The sequence below is a fragment of the Oryctolagus cuniculus genome, chromosome 3, assembly GCF_964237555.1.
Source record: "Oryctolagus cuniculus chromosome 3, mOryCun1.1, whole genome shotgun sequence".
Lineage (NCBI taxonomy): Eukaryota > Metazoa > Chordata > Mammalia > Lagomorpha > Leporidae > Oryctolagus > Oryctolagus cuniculus.
This window is the reverse complement of record NC_091434.1, coordinates 174,533,542-174,554,029: the sequence shown is the minus strand read 5'-3', so window position 1 is coordinate 174,554,029 and position 20,488 is coordinate 174,533,542. Positions and strand designations below refer to the sequence as shown.

Below are 20,488 nucleotides of genomic sequence, written 5' to 3'. Positions count from 1 at the left end.
GCTCGGACCCCCTTCCTCCTTTGGGGGCTATACGGGACTGAATCTGACTGAAATCGATCTGTAGGGAAGCGAGGGCGCTGGATCATGTATAGTGTCGCCTTTTTCTGCCTCGCTTCAAAATGGCACTGGTGTGTCGTTTCCCATTAGGTCACTGCTGCGTGCATCTCTCTGCCACCCACCGTTGGGATTCTACGTTTCGGGAAAGACTTGGGCTATCTGTGGCGCAGAGCAACACCTCCGGCTTCCCCCATGAGGAGCTGGCGGGAGAGGTGTGAGAAAATTCTTCCTGCAGCGACTGCTTGACAAAGGCTGGAGGTGTCACTGGCCTTGGGAAAACTCACAAAATCAGAAACGCCGATTCGCTCTGATCGGGAGGGAAGCCGCTGCCGCCCAGCCTGCTTCTGTGCCTCCGTCGGTTCACATGTGCTGTGTAACCGTGACCATTTTCCTTAAACTTCCGTCTCCCTTCACACCACGCGTTGTTTTCTCTTCGACATTACCCCGCTCCAACATGCGGCCACTCACTCCCTAGGCCTGTGACCTCACACGAGATGTTTGGTTTTTCCTGACCTCTTTCCCTTGTGCTCTTTCATGGTTTGAAAACTGCCTTTTTTTTTTTTTCCTTCTGCAAACCAACCAACTCATTTAGGTGACTGCTGGTTTGGTTTCTTGGAGCACTTGGTGTTTATCCATAGAACCTGCATTTCCTCGACTTCCCATGAAGTACAGCTTCTGTCAGGAAGCCAGAAGCCAGAAGCCAGTCCCAGCAAGTCCCCCATCAGCTGAGACTGGGCATGAGACTTACACCGTGGGTTTTGTTTCCTTCTCTGAGATATTAGACATTGGATTAAAAACTTTCAGGTCCTTAGAGTTCTAAAATAATGTAGAATTTTTAAGTTATTCTATGTATTTTTAATAACTTTTAAAATATTATCATTTGAAAGGCAGAAAGACACTGAGATCTTCCCTCTGCTGCTTACTTCCCAAATGCCTGCAATAGCTTGGGCTGGGCCAGGCTAAAGCCTGAGAGCCTGGAACTCAGTCTGGGTCTCCTGTGGGGTGGCTGGGACCCAAAGACTTGAGCCATCACCTGCTGCCTCCCAGGGTCCATATCAGCAGGAAGCTAGGACAGGAGCTAGAGCCAAGTATCAAGTCAGGATAGTCAAATATGGGGTCTGCACGTTCTAACTGGCATCCTAACTGGAACTCCTCGCCACATGCCCACCCCCAATTTTATATAAATGCATAAAAGGTAATCATACCTGGGTTTTTGTGTGTGTGCACCATTCTCCCCTTTATTTGCTTGATTTTTCTTCCACTCTCTCCCTCTTCACATACTTATGTCATATATACACGTATATGATTAAGATACGTATGTATGTAGTCTTAAACATTAAAGGGAATACAGGATCAAAACCTCAGGAGAAGGAGGGGCAAAGCACCAGAATTTGTACAATTCACTTTTTTCTACTTTCTTATTTTCTATTTGTTGGATCTTCTGTGCTACTTTCTGGAGATTTCTTTGACTAATCTACCATGAAATTCAAAAATCTTATTAAACAACCCATTTTTCTTAACATGTTAGGGTTGTTTCCAGAAGCTTCCTTTTCCATAAAGTTATATTCTTGTTTCATAATAACAGCGTCTTCTCTAATTTTTCTGAGTATGCATGTTTTTAAATTTTTGTTTTTATTCCCTAAATTATATGATTCATCCAATTTTTTTTTCTTATCTTGGTCTTCCTCTTTTATGTAGAAGTTTTTCTTCAAATGCTTTATAAACTTTGTCTAAGAATGCAGCAACAGACAATTAGGATCTTTATGTAATTTTCCATGGAACTCTCTTCTTGCAGAATATTTTTGGAGCCTTTGTCCCAGGGAATTTAATTTGTGTAACACTGTTTTATAGTAATGTCATTTACATTTACCTGTAATTTCATTTTCTGTCACCCCTCAGAATTTCGTAAGCCATTTTTAAAAATTAATTTTTTAAAAAATTATTTATTTGAAAGGTAGAGACAGAGTGACAAAGAGATCTTCCATAGGCTGGTTCACTCCTCAGATGGCCACAGCAGGCAGGCCTGGGCCAGGCTGAAGCTGGGAGCTCAGAACTCTATCCCAGTCTCCTACATGGGTGGCAGCAACCCAAGTACTGCTGCCTCCCTGGGCGCATATAAGCAGGCAGCTGGAAATGGAGGCTGGGGAAAGACTTGAACTAAGACATTGGATTTTTTTTTTTTTTAATTTAACAGGTAGAGTTACAGACAGTGAGAGAGAGAAAGGTCTTCCTTCCGTTGGTTCACTCCCCAAATGGCCACTATGGCTGGCGCTGCGCCGATCCAAAGCCAGGAGCCAGGTGCTTCCTCCTGGTCTCCCATGCAGGTGCAGGGCCCAGACACTTGGGCAATCCTCCACTGCCCTCCCGGGCCACAGCAGAGAGCTGGACTGGAAAAGGAGCAACCGGGACTAGAACCCAGCACCCATATGGGATGCCAGCGCCTCAGGCGGAGGATTAACCCACTGAGCCATAGCACTGGCCCCCCAAGTATCATCTTAACCACTGTGCCAAATGCCTCCCTGTCAGCCATCTCCTACCTGACCATAAACCCTCTGAAAAGCAGGAATTGTGTGTATACAGTATATTCTGTCCCTGAAGTATACCTATTCGGTGTCCATACAACTTCCATCTAGTGTAACAAATAGGAAAGACCCCATCTCTTCCCTGCAATTCCACGTTTATGTGGGACTTCAAAAAGTTCATGCAGGGGGCCAGAGATGGCCCTGCCACCCACATGGGAGACTCAGAAGAAAGTCTTGGCTCCTGGCTTCAGCCTGGCACAGCCCCAGCCACTGTGGCCATCTGGGGAGCGAACCAGCAGGTGAAAGACTTCTTTGTCTCTCCCTCTCTCGCTAACTCCAACTTTCAAATAAATAAAAATCTTTGGGGAAAAAAATTCATGGAAAACTGAATGAACAGGTAAGTTTAGGGCATGCACTGGGGTACTACTGGTTGGGATGCCTGCATACCATATTGGAGTGACTGGTGAGTACTGAGCACCCCGCTTCTGATCCAACTTTCCTGCTAATGTGCCTGGGAGGCAGTGGATAAAGACCAAAGGACTTGGGTCAGTACACCCAGGTGGGAGTTCCTGGCTGGCTATCCCAGCTGTGGCAGGCACTCAAGGAGCGAGCTAGTGGATGGAAGAGCTCAGAGCTCTCTGTCTTTCCCTCTGTGTAGCAAAAAAAAAAAGTGAAATCCATGCAGTGTTTTTCATCACATGCCTTTATCACGAAGTGTTGAAGACCTCTTGCGCTGCCTTGATGGCGCGCTCTGCCTCAGCTCCAATCAGCTTCTATCATTGCAAACAGCTGGCTAAGCCTTTGCTTAACGTCAGGCCGGTCCTGAGCACGGCAGGATTTGGCGTGCACGCGGACGTGCTCGGCGAGTTTAGACTTATAGATGAAGCCCTTCCCGCAGTCGCCGCAGGCAAAGGGCCTCTCGGGCCGGTGGATGCGCTGGTGCCTCAGCATATGTCCCCTTTCCCGGAAGGCCTTGTCACACTCGGGGCAGTGGAAGGGCCTCTCCCCGCTGTGCAGGCCCTGGTGGCTAAGCAGCTGGGCCTTCAGGCGGAAACTCTTGTCACACTGGGCACACTGGAAGGGCTTCTCCCCCGTGTGCGTCCTGACGTGCTCGACGAGCTTGGACTGCTTCGCGAAGCCCTTGCCACACTGGCAGGAGAAGGGCATCGCGCCGCCGTGCAGCAGCTGGTGGGCTCTCATGTCGGCTTTCACGCGGTAGCGCTTGTCGCAGTCCGGGCACTGGAAGGGTCTCTCCCCCGTGTGCAGGCGCTGGTGGCTGCGCAGCTGCCCTTTCAGGCGGAAGCTCCTGCCGCACTCCGCGCAGCCGAAGGGCCGCTCCCCACTGTGCACGCGGAAGTGCTCCGTGAGCTTGGACTGCCTGGTGAAGCCCTTGCCGCACTCCCCGCAGGAGAAGGGCCGCTCCTGGCTGTGGGTGCGCTGGTGCGCCTGGAGGATGCCCTTCAGCCGGAAGCTCTTGCCGCAGTCCGGGCACGGGAAGGGCCTCTCCCCGCTGTGCACCCGCAGGTGCTCGCGCAGCTTGCACTGGTGGCTGAAGCCGCGGCCGCACTCGCCGCACGAGAACGGCCGCTCTCCGCCGTGTCGCAGCCGGTGGGCTCGCAACAGGCTCTGCAGGCGGAAGCTCCGGCCGCACTCCGGGCACGGGAAGGGCTTCTCCTCCGTGTGCAGCCGCTGGTGCCGCCGCAGCTGCGCCGTCTGACGGAAGCTCCGGCCGCACTCGGCGCACCGGAGAGGCTTCTCTCCGCTGTGGGCTCGGTCGTGCTCGGCGAGCTTGCGCTGTTTGGGGAAGCCCGGGCCACACTTCCCGCGGGAGGCCGGTCTCTCCCCGCCGGGGCCGCTGGGGCCCGGGAAGGGCCTTTCTCCTGCGTGCACCCCCAGGCAGTTGGCAAGCTTGGACCTTGTGGGGAGGCACCTGCCGCCCGCGGCGCCGGGGCAGGGCCGCGGAGCCTCTGCGTCGACCCGGGGGTGGCGGGGGGCTGGCTTCTGCCCTGACTGCACGCCGGGGAAGGCCCTGCGGCCTCGCCTCCAGGAGCCCGGCGTCTCTCTGCCAGGCTGGCACTGGTGAGCCTGCGCGCTGCTCATCGGCGGAAAGCCCGGGCTGCATTTGGGATGCTGCGAAGGCTTCTCCCCCTTGTGCGTGAGGTGGTGGGCGAGGGGGCTCCGCCTGTGGCAGAAACACATCTCACACTTCCCCGCGTGGGCAGTCAGCTGCGTCGGCAAGTACTGCTTCCGGCGGAAGGCCTGTCCGCACTCCCGACCCGGGCAGTGCCTCCCTGCCCCGGGGACGCCGTCCTGTTCCCGCCGGGCACCAGCTCTGCGGCTGACCTTGCAGGCTTTCTGCGGCGGGTCCTGGGGGCGGCTCCTCTGCTGCTTTCCCAAGCGGCCCTTCCAGAAGTTCTCCCCACGGTCAGGGAAGGGGTGCTGGGGGCTCTCCCGCGAGGGGACACTCGGAGCTCTGTGCCTTGGGATTCCCTCTCTGTAGGGAGATTCGCTGCAGCCAAGGCCTACTGCATTAGGAGCCCTGGGGCTGCGTCCCTGTGGGTTCTTGGTCTCCGTCTCCGTCTCCGTCTCCGTCTCCGTCTCCGTGAGGTCTTGGTCAGGCCTAAAGGAAACAGCTTCCCTGCCTCCTAAAGAGAGTCCAGAGGAATGCTGGCTCCGAAGAGTGCCTGCCTGGAAATGGCATTTAGTTTCTCCTGAGCTCACCGGTTGCTGGCTTCCTGAAACTGAAGACAAAAATGCAGTCAGTTCTCCTGTTGATGGCATGGCATATGACTGTTACCGGTAACGTGATGTGTAACAGTAACTGGGGGGTAGCCTGGGAACCATGCTGCCAATGAGCCACACAACCACATAGTGTGGTTCTATTTCACAACCAAAATGAGTCTGATGATGGTCTGGGTAACTAAACCGAATAAACTGATCTTTTTAAAAATTTATTTGAGAGACAGAGAAAGCTCCTATCTACTGGTTTATTCCCCAAATGCTGAAAATAGTGGATCTGAGCCAGGCTGAAGCCAGGAGTCAAGAATTCAAACCAGGTCTCCCATGTGGGTGGCAGGAACCCAATTACTCTGGGCCATCACTGCTGCCTCCCAGGGCCTGCGTTAGCAGAAAGCGAGAGTCAGGCACGAGAGCTGGGACTCAAACCCAGGTACTCTGATATTGGATATAGGCATCTTAACCTGTGTCGTACCAGCTAAGCTAAATGCCCATCCCTGAACAGATGTGTCCTATATTAAATAATACTGAAGAGGAAAATACAGGTCACAAAGGTAGGATCTAAGCTTCGGAATTAGACTGCCTGGGTTTAAATCCCATTTGTCCACTGCACAATGTCTGCCAAGTTAATCTCTTTTTGCTTTATCTCCTTCTATAAGAGCAGAGAAACAAAGTACATATGACTGGAGTGAGTTACATGAAGCTAACATGCATGAGGTTCTTAGCATGTTCCAGCATGTTGCATATACTCTTAAATGCTGAACACCACTATGACTTCAGGTATACGTGACTTACCTGATGTTGATGTCTAGACATACCTGGAGCCCCAAGACGTTGATGGCAGTTAAGTTCCTAACAGAGACCCTGACTAATACCACAGTTTATACCATCCATGAGCTGTCCTAAGAACAGACAGCAAGACTACGGGCCAGCACTGTGGTGTAGCAGGTAAGGCAGTACTGGCATCCCATATGGTCACCTGTTTGAGTCCTGGCTGCTCCACTTCCCATCCAGCTCTCTGCTATGGCCTGGGAAAGCAGTAGGAGATGACTCAAGTCCTTGGGCCCCTGCACCCATGTGGGAGACCTAGAAGAAGCTCCTAGCTTCTCGCTTCGGATAGGCCCAGCTCCAGCTGTTACAGCCATCTGGGGAATGAACCAGCGGATGGAAGATTTTTCTCTCTTTCTGCCTCTGCCTCTCTGTAACTCTGCCTTTCAAATAAATAAATTAATAAAAAAAAAAAGACTAGGCCTACTTTGGCTCTTTTCCTTACTACTAAGATAGCTTCTAGCACTGGGCTCTTGCTATGTGCCAGAGATCATTTTAACACTACATACATTACTCATTTAATCTTAAAACTTAAGTACTTTCATTATCTTAATTTTATAGATCAAGAACTGAAATACTCAATGGTTCAGTAACTTGATTAAGGTTACCCAGAAAAGAGAAGATAAGATCAGAAAAGAGAAACCATGAAGTCTGAATATATGCTATCTTAAGACCATATATTTCTTAATACTCACCCCAAAACAACTGTTCCTCAACAGCTGGATCAAAATGTGTATCAGCAGAGGAGCAAATTATGTTTCTTGGTTTCTGTGATTCTGTGCAACTCCCGAACTCTCCTTGCTGTTCAATCCAGGTTATTAGTTCTGGCTTGGGAAGTCCACCATCTGCACAGAAAAGTCAGGCAGGGTAGTTTGGCTTACTTGAACACTCAAAGTTTCTAAATGCTCACTGCTGGGACAATATATGAGGAGAGATGAAAAAAAAAAATAGGTTCTAGACTTGCACAAAGAGGACCAAGCTGCCCCCTCATCCTAACAGTGTTTCCCAGCCTATCTGGACTTGTTATTTTAATTTTGTCATGCCCCCATGTATCTACAATGCCGTATTTTGTCCAAAAACAAAATGGCAAATATCGTTCAAAATTTATTTGAGAGACAAGAGTTCCCATCCACTGGTTTACTACCCAAATGCCTCCCATTGCCATGGCTAGACTGGGGCTGAAGCCAGAAGCTGGGAACTTAATCGAAGTCTCCTACATGGGTAGCAGGGCCCCAACTATTTGAATCATCACCTGGTGTCTCCTAGGGTGTGCATTAGCAGGAAGCTGGATTCTAGAGCCAGAGCCAGAAATCTAACCCAGGAATCCTGATATGGGAAACAGTGTCCTTTTTTTTTTTTTTTTTAATTTTCAATTAGTTTTTGAAGGATTCAACGTGCTTTATAGATACAATTCGAAGAACATAATGCTATTTCCTTCCCCCTCCCCTCCCCTCCCTCCCTCCTTCCCTCTCCTTCTCTCCCTCCCACTCTCCTCCTCCTGTTTTTTTATGAAATAACATATTTTGAATTTACATTATAGTAAAAAGGATTAATACTGGGGCCAATGCTGTGGCATGGCAGGTGGGGCCACTGCCTGCAGTGCCGGCATCCCATATGGGTGCCAGTTCGAGTCCCGGCTGCTCCACTTCTCATCCAGGTCTCTGCTGTGGCCTGGGAGGACAGAGGAGGATGGCCAAGTCCTTGGGCCCCTGCACCCACGTGGGAGACCCGGAGGAAGCTCCTGGCTCCTGATTTCAGATCGGCACAGCTCCGGCCATTGCAGCCATCTGGGGAGTGAACCAGCAGACGGAGGACCTCTTCTCTCTCTCTCTCTGTAATTCTGACTTTCAAATAAATAAATAATCTAAAAAAAAAAAGGCTTAATACTTCACTGAATAAGAAGTTTAACAAGTAAAAGGCAAAAAAAAAAGCCTAGTTTAGTGGGAATATAGACAACAGCCATAAACAATGAATGAGAAAATGACCATTTCACCCATTTACAGTAAATTTTGAAGTAATCACAGATCATTAAGACTATACTAGTATAATATTCTTAACCATTAGTTTCATAAAGGTATAAAACAAAGCTTTACAAAGTTATATTTAAAGCAATACTGATTCACGCAGACATTTCTTACTTTTTTTTTTTTTTAAATTTTAGCTCCCATATATAAGGGAGAACATGTGGTATTTCTTTCTGGGTCTGGCTATTTCACTTAATATGATATCCTCCAGTTGCATCTATCTTGCTGCAAATAGCTAGAATTTCATTCTTTTTTGTCCTGTTTTATTTTTAAGATTTATTTATTTATTTGAAAGTCAGAGTTACAGAGAGAGAGGTAGAGACAGAGAGAGAGGTCTTCCATCCGATGGTTCACTCCCCAGATGGCCGCAGCCTATCCGAAACCAAGAGCCAGGAGCTTCTTCCGGGTCTCCCATGTGGGTGCAGGGGCCCAAGGACTTGGGCCATCTTCTACTGCTTTTGCAGGCCACAGCAGAGAGCTGGATCAGAAGAGGAGCAGCCAGGATTAAAATTGGCGCCCATATGGGATGCCGGCACTTCAGGCCAGGGCGTTAACCCACTGTGCCACAGCACCAGCCTGATTTTCATTATTTTTTTTTTTTTTTGGTTGAATAACATTCTATTGTGTATATATACCATATTGTCTTTTTTTCTTTTTTTTTTTTTTCTTTGACAGGCAGAGTGGACAGTGAGAGAGAGAGAGAGAGAAAGGTCTTCCTTTTGCCGTTGATTCATCCTCCAATGGCCGCTGCGGCCGGCGCACCACGCTGATCCGATGGCAGGAGCCAGGTACTTATCCTGGTCTCCCATGCGGGTGCAGGGCCCAAATACTTGGGCCATCCTCCACTGCACTCCCGGGTCACAGCAGAGAGCTGGCCTGGAAGAGGGGCAACCGGGACAGAATCCAGTGCCCCAACCAGGACTAGAACCCGGGGTGCCGGCGCCGCAAGGCAGAGGATTAGCCTATTGATCCGTGGCGCCGGCCTACCATATTGTCTTAATCCATTCATCTGATGATGGACACCTTAGTTGATTCTAAATTTTGGCTGTTGTCAACAGTGCTGCTATAAACATGGGGGTGCAGGCATCTCTTTGATACACTGTGTTCAAGCCTTTAGGGTATATACCCAGTAGTAGAATTGCTGGATCATATGGCAAGTCTATTTCCATTTTTTTTTTTATTACATCTAGGCTCTTTTTTTAAAGATTTATTTGTTTTCAAAGATTTATTTATTTATTTGGAAGGCAGAGTTACAATGCGAGGCAGAGGCAGAGGCAGAGGTAGAGGCAGAGAGAGGAGAGAGAGAATCTATCATCTGCTGGTGACTTCCCAGATGGCCACAATGGCAGGAGCTGGGCTGATCTGAAGCCAGGAGGCAAGAGCTTTTTCCAGGTCTCCCATACAGGTGCAGGGACCCAATGACTTGGGACATCTTCTACTGCTTTTGCAGGTCATAGCAGAGAGCTGGATCGGAAGTGGAGCAGCCAGGACTTGAACTAGTGCCCACATGGGATGCTGGCACTGCAGGTGGCGGCTTTTACTCACTGCACCACAGCACCAGCTCCTATTTCTAGTTTTTTTTTTTTTTTTTTTTTTTAAGAAATTGCCACACTGTTTTCCACAGTGGCTGCACTACTTTACATTCCCACCAACAGTGTGTAAGTGTTCTCCTTTGTCCACATCATTGCCAGCATTTGTCCCTCTCTGTATTTTGGATTTCAGCTGCTCTGACAGAGGTGAGGTAATATCTCATTGTGATTTTCATGTGCATTTCTCTGACGGCTAGTTATATTGAGCATTTTTCATGTATTTGTTGGCCATTTCTATTTCTTCTTTTGAGAACTGTCTAGTGAAGTCCTTTACCTATTTCTCAACTGGATTGGTTTTTGTTGTTGTTTTTTAACTTGCTGATATAGTCAGGATATTAATCTTTTGTCAGATCGGTGATTTGCAAATATTTTTTCCCATTTTGCTGGATGTCTCTTCACCCTATTGATCATTTCCTTTGCTGTGCAAGAGCTTCTAAGCTTGACATAGTCCCATTTATTTGGTTTTGCTTTTGTTGCCTGTGTTTTGCTTTTGTTGCCTATCCAAAAGTCATCCATACACCAACTTCTTGGAGTGTTTCCCCTACATTTTCTTCGAGCAACCGCACAGTCTGACATCTTAAATTTAAGTCTTTGATCCATCTTGAGTTGATTTTTGTATATGGTGGGAGGTATGGATCTAATTTCATTCCTCAACATATATAAATCCAGTTTTGCCAGCACCATTTGTTGAAAAGACTATCCTTATTCCACTGTATGGTTTGAGTACTTCTGTCAAAAACCAGCGGACTGTGTGTACATGGGTTAATTTCTGGGCTGTCTATTCTGTTTTCCACTGATCTATGTACCAGTTCTTATGTAGTACTATGCTGTTTTAATTACTTTAGCTTTGTTGTAAGCTTTGAAGTCAGGTATTGCAACGTCTCCAGCTTGCTTTTTCTTATTCAGAATCACTTTGGCTATTCTGGCTGTTTTCTTATTCATACAAATTTTAGAATTGCTTTTACTAGGGGCCAGTGCTGTGTTGTAGCGGGGTAAAGCCTCCACCTGCAGTGCTGGCATCCCATATGGGTGCCAGTGTGAGTCCCGGCTGCTCCACTTCCGATCCAGGTCTCTGCTATGGCCTGGTAAAGCAGTAGAGGATGGCCCAAGTGTTTGGGCCTCTGCACCTGCATAGGAGACCTAGAAGAAGCTCCTGATTCCTGGCTTTGGATTGGTCCAGCTCTGGCCATTGCAGCCATCTGGGGAGTGAACCAGCAGATGGAAGATATTCTCTCTCTCTCTCTTTCTCTGCCTCTCTGTAACTCTGGCTTTCAAATAAATAAATAAGGCTAATCCTCCACCTGTGGTGCCGGCACACCAGGTTCTAGTCCCAGTTGGGGCACTGGATTCTGTCCTGGTTGCTCCTCTTCCAGTCCATCTCTCTGCTGTGGCCCAGGAAGGCAGTGGAAGATGGCCCAAGTCCTTGGGCCCTGCACCCACATGGGAGACCAGGAGAAGCACCTGGCTCCTGGCTTCAGATCAGCGCAGTGCACCGGCCGCGGCGCGCTGGCCACAGCGGCCATTGGAGGGTGAACCAACAGTAAAGGAAGACCTTTCTCTCTGTTTCTCTCTCACTGTCCACTCTGCCTGTCAAAAATAAATAAATAAAAATAAAAAACAAATAAATACATCTTTTTTTTTTACAAAAGAATTGCTTTTTCTAGTTATATAAATAATGTCATTGGTATTTTGATAGGGATTGCATTGAATCTGTAGATTGCTTTAGGTAGTACAGACATTTTAATGATATTGATTCTTCCAATCCATGAGCAAAGAATGTCTCCATTTTTGGGGGACACAGAGTTCTTTAAAAAATTATTTATTTGAAAGGCAAAGTTACAGAGGCAGAGGCAGAGAAAGAGGGCTTCCATCCACTGGTTCACTCCCCAAATGGCTGCAACGGCTGGAGCAGGGCCAATCCAAAGCCAGGAACTAGGAGCTTCTTCCGGGTCTCCCACGCGGGTGGCAGGGTCCCAAGGCCCTGGGCCATCTTCTACTGCTTTCCCAGGCCATAGCAGAGAGCTGGATGGGAAGTGGAGCAGCCGGGACTCAAACTGACACACGAATGGTATTCCAGCACTGCTGGTGGCGGCTTTAACAGATATGTCACAGTGCCAGCCCCAAGGAACACAAGTTTCTTAACCAGCATCTTAACTGCTAAGCCAGATTCCTATCCTGAAAATATTCTTAATAATAGCTGAATCTTATGTGTTCAATGTTGAAGCAAGTCGGCTGAGGCCAAAATTCCATCAAAAAGGGTTTCAAAAAATAACGCTTTTTTATTAAAAATATTTTTATGGAAAAGTAAAGAGAACAATAAACAAAAAGCTGGGTGTCATCTAACTTTGTCAGCTCTTACCATGCTGACATATGTACTTGCTTTAGATTTTAAAAGATGGGCAACCTTACACAATTTAAGCCCCAGTGTGTCCCTCTCCAGAGGTAGGCATTACCCTGAACCGGCATTTATCATTTCTGTGTATGTTGTTATTTTTAAATGCAAACATAAATAAATATTTTTAAAGATTTATTTTATTTATTTGAAAGGCGGAGTTAGAGAGAGAGGCAGGGAGATAGAGAGACAGAGGAAATAAAAATATTTATTGCTGGTTTATTTATTTATTTATCTTTAAGACTTATATATTTGAAAGGCAGAGTTACAGAGAGGCAGAGGCAGAGAGAGAGATATCTTCCATCCACTGGTTCACTCCCCAAATGGCCACAACAGTCAGAGCCAGGCCAATCTGAATCCAGGAGCCTGGAGCTTCTTCTGGGTCTCCCATGTGCATGCAGGAGCCCGAGCACTTGGGTCATCTTCTACTGCTTTCCCAGGCCATAGCAGAGAGCTGGATCGGAAGAGGAGCAGGTAGGACTAGAACCAGTACCCATATGGGATGCCGGCACTGCAAGCAGTGGCTTTACCAGCTATGCTATGCCATCAGCCCCCATTGCTGGTTTTAAATTTCATATAAATCATACCATCACTCTGTATCTTACTTTTTCCCTCAAATTATGTTTCAAAAATTCCTTCACTTTGAAACAACTTGCGTTGATTCACTCATTACCATCTAATACATGACTGTCTCACAATCTGTCTTGTCTGTTCAGTCTACTGGCTCGCCTCTGTGAGAACACACAAGCCTTGCCATTCCTCAGGCTGAACTGCTGTATGCACGTCTTCAGCTTTACTGCATGCTAGCGAATTGCTCTCACAGTCACTGTGCTGATTTGCAATCTCAATAGCACAGCAGGAGTGTTAACTTTGCTCAAAGACTCGTGGTGCTATCAGCTTTTCTGTATCTCTAACACAGTACCACATAATAAATCTTGCTATCCAAAAAAAAAAAAAAAAAAAAAAATTCACCTCCCATCTTGTTCCAAAAAATTGTCTTGGCCCTTTGTTCTTTCATGTTCTTTATGATCAGCTGATATTCCATGATATCCCTGCTGGGATTTCAGCTGGAATTGCTTTGAAGGTATAGACTGATTCAGGGAGAACTGACAGAAGCTGGAATGGTCCATGTAACTGACTGTACGATTAAGAGGATACAAGGACCGGTGTCATGGCGTAGGGGGTTAAGCCACTGCCTGTGATGCTGGCATCCCGTATGGGCACTTGTTCATGTTCCAACTGCTCCACTTCCAATCCAGCTCCTTGCTAATGGCCTAGGAAAAGCAGCAGAAGATGGCCCAAGTGTTTGGGCCCTTGCCATCCACATGGAATACCTGGATGAAGCTCCTGGTTTCTGGCTTTGGCTTGGCACAGTGCTGGTCGTAGTGTCTATCTGCTGAGTGAACTGGTAGATGTATGGGAGATCTCTCTCTCTCTCTCTCTCTCTCTCTCTCTCTCTCTGTCTCCGTCTCTGTCTCTATCTTTCCCTCTGTCTCTGTAACTTTCAAAATAAAATATATAAATATATAAATCTTAAAGAATCCAAGAAAAAATCCAAATCTAAAAAAGCCACGGCCTAACAGTGAAGGAAATTAAAATGAAGCATGATACCGATTAACTCGTGTGTATGAAAAAAAAGAACCCACTTGATCTTGGTGCTTGAACATTCTTTACTGGGTGGCACAGAGTTCATGACATGGAATTATATTTCTTTCTCTATAGGTTAAATTACTTTACCTGATTCTCCAGTCACAATGTAATGTCTTGGGCTATATGTTTTAGAAACAATCCATAGACAGAGTCTAGAAAACTTAACTATGGTAACAGAACAGAATGTAAGTTTTAGAAATCTTGCAACATAAAGGAAGCCGTATGCTGCTTTAAACTTGCAGTACATGTGAAGGGAAGTACAGGAGAACCAATTACTTTATACACTGAAAAGGTTCAAAGATAAAGTTGATGGAACATGATCTATAATTTGCTCGAATATTTTAAATTGTAAACCTAACCAACAGAGGCACACAAAAACTATGAAAAACTGGGGGGAAAGGGGAAAAGGAAATAGAAGGGGGATAGCATAACTGAGCTAATACTTCATTTCTCCTAGGAACCGATTCATGCTGTCTACACTCAACATGAAGAAACAGAGGTATAGGCATGGTATTTAGGTTGGGGGAAACCACAGTGAGAACAGAAATGGTTACAAGTGGTTGCCTCTTTTAAAAATGATGCAGGAGAGTGTGTCTTTCATTTGATGCTTCTCTGAATATTTTCTTTTTTATTCTATTTATTTATTAATTTTTTGACAGGCAGAGTTAGACAGTGAGAGAGTGAGACAGAGAGAAAGGCCTTCCTTCCATTGGTTCACCCCCCAGATGGCCGCTACGGCTGATGTGCTGCGCCGATCCGAAGGCAGGAGGCAGGTGCTTCCTCCTGGTCTCCCATGGGGTGCAGGGCCCAAGCACTTGGGCCATCCTCCACTGCACTCCCGGGGCCACAGCAGAGAGCTGGCCTGGAAGAGGGGCAACTGGGACAGAATCCGGCGTCCCAACCAGGACTAGAACCTGGGGTGCCGGCGCTGTAGGCGGAGGATTAGCCTAGTGAGCCGTGGCGCCGGCCTGGAGACAGCTTCCTCTAAGCAGCTCAGTGTACAGCTGCCAGACACCACTGCAGGTGGGAACACCACAAGCCTTCCCGAAGCAGCTAGACCCACTGCACAGGTGTGAGGCAGGGCCAGGCTTAGGTTAGTGACCCTTAGGTTAGGGCCCTCCTGAGTTAATTGCTGTGCAGTCCTGCTACCTGACAAACAGAGGCATTCAATGAGAGACCCCTTACTGGAACCAGCCCACGACATACCCACGAAATCCTACATTTCTTACCTAGAGAGGCGAGCGTCTCGTAATTGGTTCTCATTACGTGTCCATAAAGCTCCCTCTGCCAGGCCTCCAGACTCTGCCATTCCTGCTCCGAGAAGTAAATGGCAACATCCTCGAAAGTCAGAGGCAACTGAAAGGACAGGGACACAGTCGCGGCCGCTCCATGACCTTGACTCCTGTGGCTCTGCTGCTCACCACTACAGCCCCTCTACGTCTTCGTGCTTCTCTGAACTACTTGCGCTGGTGTACACATGTGACTGATGTATGTGTGGAATGAAACTCTTTACAAAAATGTGAACAAATCACTGTGAGACTTCATTCAGTTCAAATATGTCATGGCTATCTTTCCAGGTCAATACTTGGAGACAAACTGACTTTTCTGTTAGTTGCATTATGTTCCATGAGTAGATAAACCCTTGTGTCATTTATACATAAATACCCTATTATAACCTATTATAATACAACTTGCATTTTTCATTCAACACTTTAAGATCTACCCATGTGGACATGTGAGGGAATCTCAGTTTGTGGTAGGACCAGACATTTAGTATACCAATGAAGATGTTAGTATCCCACGTCAGTGTACAGGGGTTCAGATCCTGACTCTAGCTTTCTGCTAATGTGAACCCTGGGAAAAGTGATGACGGTTCAAGTAATTGTCCTGCCTTCCATGTGGCAGGCCTGGATAGTGTTTCCTGCTCCTGGCTTAGGCTCTGGCCCAGCTCCAGCTGTTGTGGCATTTGGTTGTCTGTCTCTCAAATAAACACAAATTAAAAAAAAAAAATTGGCCGGCGCCGCGGCTCACTAGGCTAATCCTCCGCCTAGCAGCGCCGGCACCGCGGGTTCTAGTCCCGGTCGGGGCGCCGGATTCTGTCCCGGTTGCCCCTCTTCCAGGCCAGCCCTCTGCTGTGGCCAGGGAGTGCAGTGGAGGATGGCCCAGGTGCTTGGGCCCTGCACCCCATGGGAGACCAGGAAAAGCACCTGGCTCCTGGCTCCTGCCATCGGATCAGCGCGGTGCGCCGGCCGCAGCGCGCCGGCCGCGGCGGCCATTGGAGGGTGAACCAACGGCAAAGGAAGACCTTTCTCTCTGTCTCTCTCTCTCACTGTCCACTCTGCCTGTCAAAAAAAAAAAAAAATTGTGGAAATTTAATTAAAAGTTGAATTTATTTTGGTATAAAAATTTTGAAATCCATGCATTTGACAGGTATTCAAAAAGTTTGTGGAAAATGCATATTATGAAAAAACTATGCATGAATTTCAAAATATTTTTGCTCCAAAATAAATTTTAATTCTATTTTCCATAAACTGTTTGAATATTCTCATATAGAGAACTGTTTTAAATTTTCTGTGGTGTTCCATTGTCTAAATGTCACTTTAATACATTCTTTTATCCACTGACCATTTCTTCTCAATTCTGTGAATTGCTTGTTCATCTCCTTCGCCCTCATTTTTTATTGGGTCATTTAATCTTTCATTTCTAGTGCTTTTTTCCATAATTTACACGTTGACTGTTTACTAGACAGGTTACAAATAGTTTTTTGGTCTGCTTAGCTTTAAAAAAAAAAAAAAAAGATTTATTTATTTATTTGAAAGTCAGACCTTTCTCTCTCTCTCTCTCACTGTCCACTCTGTCAAAAAAAAAAAAAAAAGTCAGAGTTACACAGAGAGAGAAGAGGCAGAGAGAGAGAGAGAGAAAGTCTTCCATCCGATGGTTCACTCCCCAATTAGCCGCAACAGCCGGAGCTGTGCCAATCCAAAGCCAGGAGCTTCCTTTGGGGTCTCCCACGTGGGTGCAGGGCTTAGGGACTTGAGCCATCTTCTACTGCTTTCCCAGGCCATAGCAGAGAGCTGGATCAGAAGTGGAGCAGCCGGATCTTGAACTGATGCCCATATGGGATGCCGGCGCTTCAGGCCAGGGCGTTAACCCGCTGAGCCACAGCACCGGCCCTGGTCTGCTTAGTTTTTTTTTTTTTTTTTTTTTTTGACAGGCAGAGTGGACAGTGAGAGAGAGAGACAGAGAGAAAGGTCTTCCTTTTGCCGTTGGTTCACCCTCCAATGGCCGCCGTGGCCGGTGCACTGCTGCCAGCGCACCGCGCTGATCCGATGGCAGGAGCCAGGCACTTATCCTGGTCTCCCATGGGGTGCAGGGCCCAAGCACCTGGGCCATCCTCCACTGCACTCCCTGGCCATAGCAGAGAGCTGGCCTGGAAGAGGGGCAACCGGGACAGAATCCGGCGCCCCGACCGGGACTAGAACCCGCGGTGCCGGCGCCGCAGGAGGAGGATTAGCCTAGTGAGCCGCGGCGCCGGCTACGGTTAGATTTTTAGTTTATCAGAATATAATTTATTGTAGCATAAGTTAATGACCTATCAATGTTTTCCCGGGATGGAAAGATCAACTGTGACAATACCACATCTGAAGGTCTCTGTGTTGGAGCGGCTGAACAAAATACCACAAACTCGGAGGCTTAAAACAACAGAAACTTCTTCCCGCACGGTCTGGAAGCCGGGCCTGAAACCAAGGCGTCCGTTGGCAGAGCCTGCCCTCCCTCAGGGCTCCTGCGGAGAATCTCTGCATGCCTTCGAGGAGAGGGACCGCGGCATCCTTGGTGCTCCTTGGCCTGTAGCTGCATAATCCAACCGCTCCTCCCACTGTCACACGGCTGTGTGACTTTCCTGATGTGGGCATAAGCCAAGCTGGTTCAATGCCCTTACCCTACTCCATGACCTCATCTTGATCAGTTAGCCCTATGGGGGCCAATGCTGTGGCGCAATGGGTTAAGCTGCCACCTGCCCATGTGAGCACCAATTTGAGTGCCAGCTGCTCCATTCCCAATCCAGCTCCCTGCTAATGCACCTGGGAAAGCAGAAGATGGCCCAAATGCCTAGTCCCCTGACCCACGTGGACACCTGGAAAACATATCAGGCTCCTGGCTTCGGCCTGGCCCAAACCCCACCATTGAGGCCATCTGGCAAGTGAACCAGTGAAGAGAATCTCTCTCTCTCCCTGTGTCTCTACCTTTCAAATAAGTAAGTAAATATATAAATTTTTTAAAGAGTGAGACTTAAAAAAATTTACTTCTGCAACAACCCTGTTACCAAATAAGTTCACAATCTGAAGTTCCAGCAAGGCCATGAATTGGGGTGGGGGAAGGGGGAACAGAACTATGCAACTCAGGACATTCTCTGCATCTGCGTTCTTTGTTGTTTCTCCTGCTCTCTTTGTCTACCCCTGCACAAAACAGTACTGCATCTACTCTATAGACTGACAGTGTTATCTGGTAGGAAAATTCTCCCTTAGTTCTTTTTTCTGAATCATATTTCTGTTTTTACTTTTACAGTAGTCCTCCATTAACTGGTTTTGTTTCCCATGGTTAGGGTTACCCGTGGTTAACTAGTCTGAAAATATGAAATGGACAACTCCAGAATTTGCTTTAAACTGCATGAGGTTCTGAGTAGCATGATGAAACTTCATGCCATCCTACTGTGTCCCACCCCAGACAGGCACCATTCTTTGGTCCAGGGAATCCTCACTGTATATGCTACCTGCCTCGCAGTCACTCAGTCGCCTTTTTGTTTATAAAGTCAACTGTCCCAACACTGCAGCGCTTGTGGTCAAGTAACTTTGTCTTACTAACAATGGCCCAAAGCACTAGAGTGGTAATGCTGTCACTTCGGATTTGGCAAAGAGAAGCTGTAATGTGAAAGAAAATTCATCTGATAAAAAATTTGTCCTGCTGACATCGCTAAGACCTACAATAACAATGAATCGTCTGTGAATTTGTGAGCAGGAGAAAGAAATCTGTGTAGGGTTGTTATCCTACCTCAAAAGTTGTGCCACATTACATGATAAATGCTTAGTTAAGATGAAAAGGGTATTGAATTACAAGGTTCTTACTATTTGCTGTGGATTGCGGGGGGAGGGGCTACTGTAATTTTTTCAAATGAATTTTAGAATCTGTTTAAGCTCACACAAATCATACTGTCACTTGAATTTAATAGCATCTTTACTAGTCCTTCCGTCTATGGCCATGGCATATCCCCCATTTATTCACAATTGTCTCTATCAAGGTACTGCATATCTTTTGTAGATTTAATCCTGGAACGTTATGTTTTGTGTTGCGATCATACAGGTCATTGTCAAGTTTATGATCTCATTAATTCACTTAACAGCAAACGTGCCTAATGGAAAGGCGCATAAAGAACACATGAAAATCAGCCACGCCCTCTGAACTCCGGTTTCAACAAACCCTAAACCATCAACCGGCACCCCCAGTTGGGTTTTACGTCCTCTTTCCCTGCACCCTCCCGCGAGCCGCCGAATTCTGACATCCAAGCTCCAGCGCTCAGAGCCTGGGATCTTCGCACCGTGCCAGGACGGACCGCGGCGGCGCGGCCACCCGCCCTCGCATCCGTGCCTTCCCCCGTCGGCTCCGCCCGCGGGGTCTCTCCCCGGCCAGCGTCCACGCTCGGCTTTGTTCCGTGGTTCGGCCAAGGACTCCCTTTTGGGCCTAGATCCGACACCCGGCACCCAGGCGACCCCGACTCAGCCCTAGCCCACCCGCCCACGAGGACCCGCAGGATGCGTTCCCCCGACCCGAGCCCCGACACCGCGCGTCCGCGCGCGGCAGCCCGCCTTACCCGAGCCCGCTCGGCCATGGCCCCGGCGCTCCCGCCCAGCTCCAGCCCCTCGGTCCACCGCTCCGCCGACCTCCGGGTCGTCTCCGCAAACCCCGCGCCACCGCGGCGGGGCGCGTGCTGGGTCCCCGCGGTCGGGAGCGCAGGCGCGCCTCCCCACAGCGCCCCCTGCGGGCGGGAGGAGCAGTCGCGGCCACAGCCCACCTGCGGGGGGCGACCCTCGGCTCTCCAGCGAGGCCAACAGGTGCACAACTGGAGAGAGAGGTGAACGTGGCGGGAGAAGCGACAGGAGGGGAGACGCGCTCTTCCTAGACAAAGACTGACAGAGCGGGGTGGTGGTGGTGGTCTGGTTTGTTTCCTCCTCAAAGCAGAATCTGAGACAAGGATGGGGTTCAGGGAGGGTTCGTCTGTGAGGTGACCCCCAGAACCAAGCAAGGGAGTTAGTTGATGAGCCTGGAAAGAAGGTGATGTAACTGTACCGAAAATATCTTTTATTTTTCTTCTTACTTTTTTTTTTTTTTGACAGGCAGAGTGGACAGTGAGAGAGAGACAGAGAGAAAGGTCTTCCTTTGCCGTTGGTTCACCCCCCAATGGCCACTGCGGTTGGCGCACCGCGCTGATCCGATGGCAGGAGCCAGGTGCTTCTCCTGGTCTCCCTTGCGGGTGCAGGGCCCAAGCACTTGGGCCATCCTCCACTGCACTCCCGGGCCACAGCAGAGAGCTGGCCTGGAAGAGGGGCAACCGGGACAGAATCTGGCGCCGCGACCAGGACTAGAACCCGGGATGCCGGCGCCGCAAGGCGGAGGATTAGCCTAGTGAGCCGCGGC

At 48.3% G+C, this 20,488-nt stretch overlaps 1 protein-coding gene across 2 annotated transcripts in view; it reads right to left on the bottom strand.

Annotated features, from left to right (window-relative positions):
- Window positions 1–1,980: 1,980 nt before the first annotated feature.
- The window catches only part of LOC100353522 (zinc finger protein 425), a 54,866-nt gene continuing 36,358 nt past the window's right edge, over window positions 1,981–20,488 (bottom strand). The window contains exons 1-4 of one of the 2 annotated variants that reach the window (XM_008258053.4): window positions 19,665–19,810; window positions 15,028–15,154; window positions 6,839–6,988; window positions 1,981–5,320 (exon numbers count right to left, since the gene is read on the bottom strand). In XM_008258053.4, coding sequence (XP_008256275.2) covers window positions 3,336–5,320; window positions 6,839–6,988; window positions 15,028–15,154; window positions 19,665–19,682 — 2,280 coding nt within the window. In that variant the 5' untranslated portion in view covers window positions 19,683–19,810 and the 3' untranslated portion in view covers window positions 1,981–3,335. Of the gene's footprint in view, window positions 5,321–6,838; window positions 6,989–15,027; window positions 15,155–19,664; window positions 19,811–20,488 lie in introns of those variants that run through there. The other variant, XM_070071350.1, reaches the window with a different exon arrangement.